The 12,266-nt window shown below is 33.0% G+C and overlaps 1 protein-coding gene across 2 annotated transcripts; it reads right to left on the reverse strand.

Moving 5' to 3' along the window:
- Positions 1-6,312: 6,312 nt before the first annotated feature.
- Positions 6,313-12,022, reverse strand: LOC127729374 (uncharacterized). Of its 2 annotated transcripts, none has more exons than XM_052237192.1 (2): positions 11,948-12,022; positions 6,313-9,297 (listed from the first exon to the last, which is right to left on the reverse strand). In XM_052237192.1, the coding sequence occupies exon 2, from the start codon at positions 9,255-9,257 to the stop codon at positions 6,591-6,593; it is 2,667 nt and encodes an 888-aa protein (XP_052093152.1). In that variant the 5' UTR covers positions 9,258-9,297; positions 11,948-12,022; the 3' UTR covers positions 6,313-6,590. The 2 variants fall into 2 exon arrangements, with proteins under 2 accessions (XP_052093152.1, XP_052093153.1); XM_052237193.1 differs by having other exon boundaries at positions 11,915-12,011.
- Positions 12,023-12,266: the final 244 nt, after the last annotated feature.

Here is a 12,266-nt window from a genome sequence, read left to right on the forward strand (position 1 = left end):
TTTCTGACACAGAATGAATGTGGTCTAAGAACTTAAATTTTTTTTTAATTTACCTATTATGGTCCAATATCCAAAATCTAAATACATACACAGTTAGATTCAGCATATCAAAGAACCCCAAGAATTCAATTTTTGTTAAAATCAAACTAAGTTTAATTTTGGACCCTTTGGACCTTAATATAGACCCAATTTGAAAACGGGACCAAAAATTAAGAATCTAAATTCAGCATATCAAAGAACCCCAATATTTCAATTTTTGATGAAATCAAACCATATCATTATTATTTGCTTTTATATATAAATAAAAAATAACCAACTTAAAATGGAAAATTTTAAAGAAAAAAAAAAGGAAAAAAAATTCCCACCCCCCCAATTTTTTGAACCCCCTTATGATTCATCACCCCCAAACTCAATCCAAGCCTTCCCTTTGTGGTATGCTACCTTGCAGTACAATTTCAGAGAGATCCATACACTTGAACACAAGTTATTGTCTGGAAACTGTAAAAATGCTTGTTTTTTTGCCCCTTTTTGGCCCCAAATTCCTAAACGTTTAGGGCAATTACCCCCAAACTCAATTCCAGCTTTCCCTTTGTGATATGGAGCCTTGTAGTACAATTTCAGAAAGATCCATACACTTACACACAAGTTATTGTCATGAAACTAGAAAAATGCTTGATTTTTGCCCCTTTTTTTGCCCCTAATTCCTAAAAGGAGCAGGGGCAATAAGGCCCTTATTTGGCCCAAATATTACTGCAACTTTAAAAGTTATCATAGATATTCTTTAATTTGTCCTCACTAGACTAAGGTACAAGGTTTTCAGAAAATAAAAACAAATTTCACATTAAACGAGCTGCCATGGCAACAAACCATGACGAAATTTGTATATTTTATAAAATTTCTTGAATTCCCTTGTTTTTCATCAAAATCTAAGTACATTTAGGATTGGCAAAGTATGTGCGCACCCAAGAAACAACTTTATATTTGGTGAGATTATTTCAATAGTTATAATAAAGCTTCTCTTAAATTATTTTGTTATTTCTTGGCTGCGCAAGATGTTTCCGTAATGGAAATAACGATGGAAAATTGCACAAATTCTACATTTTTCGTCGTTTTCATGAAAACAGTGCATATTATGACGTAATTGTGATGTCATCAGATAAACAATCTTCTGTTTTTCATTTATATTTCTTCACTCTATGCATTTCCTAACATTATGTGCCAATTTGAAATAGTTGTCAAACATTTTATTTTCTCGGGCCAAAACTAGGCCTTAATGCCCCTACTCCTTTTGAGGCAATTACCCCAAAATCAATCCCAGCATTCCCTTTGTGATATGGAACCTTGTGGTACAATGTCAGAGAGATCCATACACTAACACACAAGTTATTGTCTGGAAGTTACAAAAATGCTTATTTTTGGCCCCTTTTTCCTTAACTGTTGGTACCATAACCCCCAAAATCAATCCCAACCTTCCTTTTGTGGTATTGAACCGTATCGAAAAATTTCATAGAGATCCATTCCTTAAACTAAAGTTATTGTGCGAAAACCAATGTGTCTTCGGATGACGAAGACGCCGGACGACGACGCCAACATCATACCAATATATGACCACAAAATTTTTTTGCGGTCGTATAAAAACCAAAGAGAACATACAAATGATACCTGTAACACTATACCAATAAATAATTTAGGTTTCCTGGTTTACTTAATCACAATTGCATTAACAAAAACATAAAAGAGGTATCTTCCATTCTAACACCACCTCTCTGTTTGTGGCTGTTGAATTTTCTTAATGTCAATGCTCGACTTTCATTTTACATTGTACATAAAATATATGTTAAAGATATGTTATTTAAACCTATTAAGCCACATTTTGAAAATTGACAAAAAATAAGAGAAAATTAAAACAAATAATACATGATGTCAGTATATGAACAATAGTTGTTTGAAATATATTGAGAGAGCTGTATGATATTTCAATAGGTAGTATGGCCTTTAAACATGTTAAATGGAGTTGCCAATCTCTGGTGTTCTACATGTATAATTGTGATTAACTTAAAGAGGTATATAATTAGCTGTCAAATTCATGTTCACCGATTTGACTCAAATTCTCATGTTTGATTTATAACATACTCAAACATTTATCCATATTATAAAAAGTCTAAAATAAACAATTTAATACTATGCATGGACTTGACAATATGTATAGCATTTCATGTGTATTTTAGTCTAGACACCATCTAATTAACAATTGAGGTAACATTTGAAGACTGCAGACGGACATATAATTTGATATATAAATATAAATCGATAGCGAACAGGTGCAATTGGATTTTTCTAGGTTTGTTTGATTTCATATCACAGGTTTTAAATGTGTTAATCATGGTTTTTACCTGTATAAGAATGAGTTTTTGTGGATCGAATCAGTCAACCAAATGATTTACTCTTGTTTCACTTTCAATGTTGACATATTCTTTCCCTTTTAATAGCTGAACACCCCTAGTTTATGCATAACCCATGTCTAGCTAAGGGGTTAAATTGAAGGTCACATGAATACGGAATGAATGAGGTGGAATTATTCACTTGCAAGTGAACAATTCATCAGCAATATTTCTTAGCTTATTTTGAAATAAAATGCTCCGCTGGGGCGCAGCTTGATACGACCGCAGAGGTCAAACCCTGAACAGTTGGGGCAAGTATGGACACAACATTCAAGCTTGATACAGCACTGAATTTGGATTGTAATTAAATATTTGACACAGCATAGGTTTCTGACACAAAATGAAAGTGGTCTAAGAACTTATAATTTTTTAATTTACCTATTCATACATGTGATGGACTGTGAAACTCAGATCAGGAGATTGGGAAATTTTGGTCAGGAGATTAGGACTCAGATCAGGAGGTTTTTAATCGACATAAATTTTGTCGTAATTGTAACCGTGTGCTGTAAAAATGGTCTTTTAAAGTGTGTTTTCTTCAACTTTCCATCCAATTTATTATGTTTATAGTGTCCTTGTACTTATAAAGTTTCTCCATCTTTATATTCTACATGTTCAATCTAACATTTTTTTTTCTTCAGTATGTTATTTAAATTTTTTACTTCATATTCTATATAACAATCATTGCAACCAGAACATCTGTTTAACTATCTGCAAATAGCTTTAGTTTGCATACTCAGAAAATCAATCTAACTGAAAAACAAGGGTCATAGTTATTATATAAATTTCAATTTAAGCCTTGAAAGGAAGTATAGAATCCTCAAATATATTTCAAATTATTATTTTTTTATTTGTCCTAAGACATTTAAAATCATTTATTTACCATCCTTTTATGATAATTTGTTCAATTTATATTTCATTTATATTCTTTTAAAAATTTTCATTATTAAAAGGAAAGTAACTTAAAACAGGATAAATCAAGGGAAGTAACCCAATAAATACACAGTTTTTGTTACACAACGGCAGTTAGCCTGAGGTAAAAAATCGTTGATTACCAGTATGTTTGACACCCAAGCTGACAAGTGAAGCCATATAATTATGCATGTTAATTGATTTACAGGTAAAATATAACTTCAGGTAATGTGAGTTACACCAGATGCCTGAGATGATATGTTGGGCAGAAATTTTTCATTCATGAAAAACTTCTTACACGGGATTATTTCCTCTTCAACGGGAGGTCGGGAGGAGACTAGAAAACGGGATTATTGTACTCCTGTCGGGAGGTTCACATGTATGCTATTCAAACCATATCATTATTATTTGCTTTTATATATAAATCAGAAATAACCAATTTAAAATGGAAAATTTTAAAGAAAAAAAAATCCCCCCCCCCCCAAATTTTTTGAACCCCCTTATGATTCATCACCCCCACACTCAATCCCAGCTTTCCCTTTGTGGTATGGTACCTTGCAGTACAATTTTAGAGAGATCCATTCACTTGAACACAAGTTATTGTCTGGAAACTAGAAAATTGCTTATTTGTTGCCCCTTTTTGGCCCCTTATTCCTAAACTTTTTGGGAAATTACCCCCAAACTCAATTCCAGCTTTCCCTTTGTGATATGGAACCTTGTAGTACAATTTCATAAAGATCCATATACTTACAAACAAGTTATTGTCATGAAACTAGAAAAATGCTTGTTTTTTGCCCCTTTTTGGCCCCTAATTCCCCAAATTTGGCGGAAATTACCCCCAAAAATCAATCCCAGTATATCCTTTGTGATATAGAACCTTTTGATACAATGTCAGAGAGATCCATACACTTACACACAAGTTATTGTCATGAAACTAGAAAAATGCTTGTTTTTTGCCCCTTTTTTGCCCCTAATTCCTAAAATTTGGGAGGCAATTACCCCCAAAATCAATCCCAGCATTCCCTTTGTGATATGGAACCTTGTGGTACAATGTCAGAGAGATCCATATACTTAAACACAAGTTATGTCTGGAAGTTACAAAAATGCTTATTTTTGGCCCCTAATTCCTTAACTGTTAGTACCATAACCCCCAAAATCAATCCCCACCTTCCTTTGGTGGTATTGAACCTTATGGTAAAATTTCATTGAGATCCATTCACTTAAACTAAAGTTAGAGTGCGAAAACTAATGTGTCTTCGGACGACGACGACGACGACGCCAACGTCATACCAATATACGACCACAAAATTTTTTTTGCGGTCGTATAAAAATTGAACCAAACTTTCATATTTTAATTTTTTTTGTATCTCGTAGCTAATGCCCCTTTAATGTATGGGAATTTAAAAAAATCTTTTGCAGTTTTTGAATGGCATAATATGACAAGAAATTTACATATACAATCTTAAAGCAATACTCAGAGACATGCTTTATATCAAAACAAAAGGATTGAACTGTTATAAAAATTGAGATGTTTTAGCACTTTGGAGGAAACATTGTGTTCCTTTTAGAATTTAAATTTCTGAAGATAATAAATTCTGAAAATTTACACAATGGTTTAACTGATAATATCTTATTACTTTGCAAAACTTTTTGTTGGTTGATAATTATTATCAAAATTATTTTTATCCTTTAAACTTCTGGTACAATAAAAAATAAATTTAAGTGTTGGGTTATTAAATACTTTCAGTATAGTTAATTCCATGTATCCTTAAATTTGATTCATGTGTCACATTAAGAGAAGATAGTTTGATAAAAAGCATATTTGATCAAGATGTGACATAACATCAGTATAACATTTAATACTAGGAACAGACATATATTGAAAAATCATATACCATGTAAAAAATACTAAACATGTAATTAACAAAAAACAATGTATCTGTTTATATATACACATTCTAATAAACAATAATATAAACTTAAAGAGAAATTCAACAAGGCTTTAAGTACTTGAAAAATTGATTGCACTCTGGGCACATCTAAGACACCTGTATTTGTGTGTAGCAAAAAATCATGAAATTTAAAAATACTGATTGCCAATCTCATCACTGACAAAGTAATAAATTTCAGTCCTATTGACTTAAATGTTTACATCCAATCAACCATTTAAGATGTCCTTGTAACTTAATTTTAGCAGTTTCTCCATCCGCACAGATGACCTCTGACTTACCAGAACATGAAAAACAGTGATGTTTCCCACAATGCAACAGCATTAGAATTAGTCCAATATGACATGATTGTAAAAACATTCAATACTTGAAAAAACTTACCTCTGACAAAGGTCAAAATGAAGGTCAGACATACATGTAATGTTTTTGTATACAAGTTAAAACTTATGGAAAGATAAAATTTATATTTTGCATATTGTGAATAGTCAGTGGCGGATCCAGAAATTTTCATAAGTGGGGCCCAGTGACTGCCTAAGAGGGGGCCCGCTCCATTCATGATTCAGTGAACCAAATTTTTCCCACAAAAGGGGGGGGGGGGGGGGCGTGGCCCCCTGGGCCCCCACTAAATCCGCCTCTGATAGTGCAAGCATTTTCTGACACATCCAATTCTAAACATGACAACTAGCTTAGGTCAGTTTCTGTTTTAAGAAAGATGACATCAGTTTTAGGATTGTGGATATCTAATACCATTAAAATGAATATGTATAAGGGAGCTACCATTTGATTTTTATGGGGGGGCTAGGATGAAATTTGAAAAAAATAGGCAGGACAGGAGTTTTGAGTAAAAAAAAGGCAGGATGAGATTATTTGCAAAAAAAAAGGCAGGATGACAATTTATGTAAAAAAAAAAGTCAGGATAAACTAAAAAAAAAAGGCAGGACCGAATAGAGGGAAAAATAAATAGGCAGGACCGAATAGAGGGAAAAATAAAAAGGCAGGAGAATATTTTTCATCCTAGCCCCCCATAAAAATTAAATGGTAGCTCCCTAATGTTCACAGTCAAATAAAACAAACACTGGCTGGCATAAGTTACATGTTTGGCACACAGTTCATGTACACTTTAACCCATGCTAGTAAACAAACTACACAATACCTGACACAGTCACTGTCAGTGTATCATGTGTATGTTATACAAACATTGAAAATTTGAATATTTATAAATCATAAACAACCAATAACATGAATAAAATTATCTTAACAATTGTTCAGCAAAGTTCTGTGACCAATTAAATTATCCAAACACTTGTTCAGGAAAGTTCTGTGTGGTTGGCCTTCCGTGTTTTTTATGCAACTCAACAAATTCAACAAGATGTGGCGGTAAATCTGAATGAAAAGATAACCTATGGGTAAGAATAACATTTGATGCAAGGCACTGTAGTGTTTGGTGTGAAACTGGACACAGAGGCACTAACGATTGCTGAGAACTCTCAATGGCAGAACGGTTGCTAAAATCTGCACAATCTGGATGAGCTCCACCCTCCAAGAGTGTCTGGACAACTTCTACAGGTTTACCTATTCCATTCTCTTCGTTATTGTCCAACATTAAAAAGTAACAAAAATGAAGAGCTGTCATTCCTATGTCATCAAAAGCATTAGGATCTGCTCCGTATGTTAGCAGCAATTTAATCATTTCTGCAGATCCCGAGAATTCATAAATTAAGGGACTTTTGTCGTTGGGGGACATCAACATGTCAATTGTGTTATTTGATAATGTAGGTACTGTATAATGTAATAGAGCCTGTCCATACAGGTTCCTTAGATCAGTCTTTATAACTTTCTTCATAAACTCTGAAAATCTTTGATATTCTTCTGGGGTCTTTTCTCGTCTAGCCATTCTCTTCATCATCACAAGCATTGACGCAAATTCTAGAAATCTCCTTTGACACCTTGGTGTGACACAACACTCCAGAAAAAAACATTTCCATATTGCCATTGAAAGATCAAAGGTTAATTTTGAATGTAGACTCTCAATCAAAACAATGTCGATCAATGGTGAAATGAAATTTTTCAAGGAATTCTTTTTGTCCCAACTGGCAATGACGGATAAATTGACTTCATTTGGCAGATACTTAACAAAATATGGGTAACTGTAAGTTACCAGTGTAGCACATTCTACTATTTTACCTTTCACGTAAAACTCATTTGCGAGAGATTCAAACGCACCTAATGTATTGAAATCTCCATATCCAATCATACGTTCATGAACTAAAGCATTTTTTATAAGAATTAGAGTATATGCTTCTATTGCTGTGGTATTATCCTTGATATACTTTTCAACATGTGACATGAATGAGCACACTTCTGTATTGATAGTTAAATCTGGCATTATCCCCGTTCGTACATGGGTGATGTAGCTTTGAGTCACTTCCTCTATTGTCTTTTGTGAGGTGTCTGTGAAAATCTTTGATATAACATGAGTCATATCCACAACATATGCTTGGAGAGGAACTGTGCGAGCTACCTCCTCCAACGATATATCTTCTTCCCATTTCAATATATTATTAGAAGAGAAGTAGGTTTTATTTCGTGTCTTACGGAGACATCTATGTTGTCTCAATTTATTGGCAGCATTCCAACATAGCACAGCATGCAGATAATACCTATGAGTGAGACAATATGTCCCTATCATCTCCAAACCATTTACCATGGCTTCGAAAGGAACTCCGGGCATCTGCAAACATTTCATATAATATGTTATATTACCTGTGCATGCTAAATACACAAGTGGATGGACATACTTCGTACATCTATTGTCGGACACATCAGATAAACAAATATTGTTTGATTCTCTGCTGATAATAAAGGACTGAAGCACAAAGTCCACATTGTTTTCTATGCTATCAGACTTTTCTCTTAATGGTACAACATGAAATTTCAGGAAGTTCGCTTCATTGATATCCTTGACATTCTCTATGTATGGATCAAAAAATTCTGACATGTGAAAACTTCGATGAAGTATTTCATATCCAAGAACAGACATGCCATCTGCATTCCTCACATTGTAAAAGTTAGGAATTTTATCGACTAAAACTTGAAGTGAATCCTTGGAAACACCTAATGATCTATTAAACACTGAGGTCAAGATGTAAAAAATCTGATCTTTTGTGCATTTCTCTACAGCTCCTTTATCAATGAGCAGTTTTACAATCTCAAATTTATGAGGCATTTTCAAGGTAAGTGTTTCTTTTAGATGGTTAATTTCATCCTGGTTTTCGAAATTTTCATTTGATTTATAGCCGAATGACTTGAATATTTCTTGAGGAAACAGCTGCAAGGAAAGCATCAACATATTGTAGTTTTCTGCAAAACTTATGTTAAAATCTGCATTACATTCAAGTAAATAGTGGACAATATCTTCATCACCATTGGCTACAGCACATAGTAATGGTCTGCCGTTATGTTTCTCACCATTAACTTCTGCTTGACAGTGTTCTACAAAAAACTTGACCATGTTTAGATTTGTCATCTTACAAGCTAAAGTTAGTGGTTCATATACATTTTTTTTAACTTGCATTACTTCTTTTCTTTGTTCTATACTACAGACACCTAAAACGGCTGCCAAATATCTCTCTGCATCATTGCAAATTATGTCAGACTTTTGTGTGGCTGAGATTAAATCAAATATTTTGTGTTTCAAAAATTGCAGTGTTTCTGGCTCAACACCATCTCCATAATTGTATGCGTCTTCACAGTAACCATAGTAATCATAATAAAAATCCAAATTTTCTTCATTCGGGGTAATACTTTCAACAGGTGTGTGTACAAATCTTTCATTTTGATTATTTTCATTAAATTCAGCATCTGTGCTGACTTTGTCTTTCTTTTTCTGATAGGTAGTCTTGTTTGAGGTTTCATTTTTACATCTTCTTTTCCTTTTTGCACGTCTATTGTAATCCATTTTATTCTAACTTTACTGTCAACACCAGCTTCACTTCATTCTGAAATGTAGATTAATAAATAAGTTGGTTATTAGTCATACCATATCTGGTGATCATTTTATTTGGCAATTGCCAATGGCAGTCAGCAGGGTTTAAGAACATCCGTTGTTCGACCTGCTAGTCAAATGCGTTTTGTTAAAATATACTTTGTCACTTTTTTGGTCTTTTGGAAATGTTGTTTGTGCTGTATTTAGACCCCTTTACCAAGAAATTTGTTTTGCATGCACACGTATAAAAATTGCGGTTTTTATCCAACACAATCATAGGTTTGAACGTTGTTTTCAATTTAGACTTGTATATATATAGCACTATGGAGGAAACATTGTGTTCCTTTTAGAATTTAAATTTCTGAAGATAATAAATTCTGAAAACTTACACAATGATTAAACTGATAATATCTTATTACTTTGCAAAACTTTTTGTTGGTTGATAATTATTATCAAAATTATTTTTATCCTTTTAAACTTCTGGTACAATAAAAAATAAATTTAAGTGTTGGGTTATTAAATACTTTCAGTATAGTTCATTCCATGTATCCTTAAATCATGTTTCACATCAAGAAAAGACAGTTTGATAATATAATATAATATTTAGAGTAATTATATATATATATAATTACTCTAAATATTATATATATATAATTACTCTAAATATTATATATATATATATATATAGGAATATAAGGACACGGACCTTAATACCTATGAATATTTCTCAGTGGACATTATCTACTGACATCAGACTAAAAATACTTGTAAATTGTGTAATGATGGACATTTTAAACTAGCAATTTGCGTCCGCCTGGACACACTTTTATCAGGACTATCTTACATAACATGCATAAATACCCAAATATTAAGTCCATTATAACCAGATGAAAAGTGTCTCAAGTTAATGCATAGACAAGTGGAAGGTTAAATAGAAAGATATCTTATAAAGTGTTGACATTTATATCCCAAAGAGGCCGAAATAGATATGTTGGTGATAGTTAGGACAATGCTTAAAAAACATTGTTTATCATATCCAAATTATGCCTTATGTGAATATTCCAATTAACAAGTATTTCAGAAAATATATTTTTTGAAATTCACCTTGTACTGAAACTAGGTCCTGTACTGCCTTAAACTTTTTCTGTTGTACTGGTTTGACTGTACTCAGAATAAATACTTTGGTACAATGTATAAACATGGCTACTTTTTAGGAAAGGTTATATTATGATGAATGGATGAACTTCAAAGTCTTATGATACTTTAAATTTAACAAAAAAGATGAAAATGTTTTATATACTTGAATGGCTATGTTTTACCGAAAAAACATATGAACATATATGCAAATGTAGACTTTCCTGTAAAAGAAAATCCTTTATTTTATCCAAATCTTCAGAAATGTACTGCAATTGAGATATTATCTTCCCATACTCGAGTTCGCCAACAGTTTTTCTGTTTGCAGTGATCTTAACCATGACACCTTTTGTTAGAAATTCAGAAATGGCACAGCTCAAGTGCAAAGGGAAAAATACTGAAGGAAAAATGCATGGAAAATATAAAACATGAGTGCACATGCTGAAATTTATCACCTGCTTTACTGATTTCAAGTTCTCACAAATTATTGCATCTCAATTAAAACTCAGGCTCATAATTAAGTATTATACTAATGACATCATTCCAAGACAATTTAGCTAAATGCATGTACTCAAAAGGTTAAATACTTCTATTCTCTAATGATTTAGGGTCAATTTTCAAATATGAGAGTACAGTAGGTAAGGCTGTGGATTTTCTATAAAATTTCCATACAGTTTCACTTGCATTGATTCAGCAAAAGGGTACATGTACATACAACATGTACACCTTCAGGAGGGTTGGTGGAATTTCCACTTGAAATGAAATTGAAACGGGGAAAAGAATCTGTTGTGTAAATACATGGATGGTACCAGCTGGAATCGAATCCTCAATGACACTCTCATGAGAATAGTGAGGAACGCCATACTTCACGAAATAACTACAACGCTGAACGCAATGGGAATTCAATTTGATAAACTATCAACGAACGAAAAACTACAACATATTCTGGATTTAACGCCGGTAGCGAAAGCAAAGAAACTCTCTCCAGTCAATGTTGTACAAATAGAACGCCTTACTCGACGCCTGCTATATCAACTTCATATAGCCCGTTACAAGATGGTATGTGGACAGTAATAAATCTAGTGTGAAGTAACAATAAAATAAGCGATTCCGTTATCTCACCTTCTATTAGGGCGAGCTTGGGGAACCACACAAATTTCTGGAATCAAGTAAACTGTAAAATAAAGGTTTTTACGCAAATTGAGTGGGGTAGGACCTCAATGTAAATATGCGCACATCAGATATCGAATGGTGGAGGGAGTAACAACACTGTATATAGATTGCACCCGAGCTGAGCATGTAAATATGGCTAGATGCCCAATGGTGGAAGGAGAAGCAGCATTGTATATAAAGAGATCACCTGTTCTACATATGAAAATATGGTTCCTCTACAAAGGGGGTTTAAAGATAAGTTAGATTATATTAGATTTATCGGTTTTCTTGTTTCAATTCAATATGTTTGAATTTTTAGATGTGTTATTATATTATAATATTACTAATTTAAATCTTTTTCTCATTACTAGACGTACAGCTTCAAAGTAAACACATCATTTTCTTTTATTGTTCTTTTTGCTTCCCTCTACGGGCGCAGCCATCTTTTAATAGACTAAAAGAGATCCGACAGTCCCGTACCCGTGTCTCCATATTAGGAAATATTTACACGATCCACATATTAAAGGTAATTCGGAATTCAATGTATTACGATACTGGTCGTTAATTTCGTTAGGCCTTGCAAGTCCGTTCATTTAACTTACGTTGACTAAATCTGAGAGTACTATAACACATATATTCATTATTAGTCTCAGAATAAATTAATTAGTTAACAGACTCATAGGACGAACGAAACTA

This window comes from Mytilus californianus, unplaced genomic scaffold, assembly GCF_021869535.1.
Source record: "Mytilus californianus isolate M0D057914Y unplaced genomic scaffold, xbMytCali1.0.p SCAF_2, whole genome shotgun sequence".
NCBI lineage: Eukaryota > Metazoa > Mollusca > Bivalvia > Mytilida > Mytilidae > Mytilus > Mytilus californianus.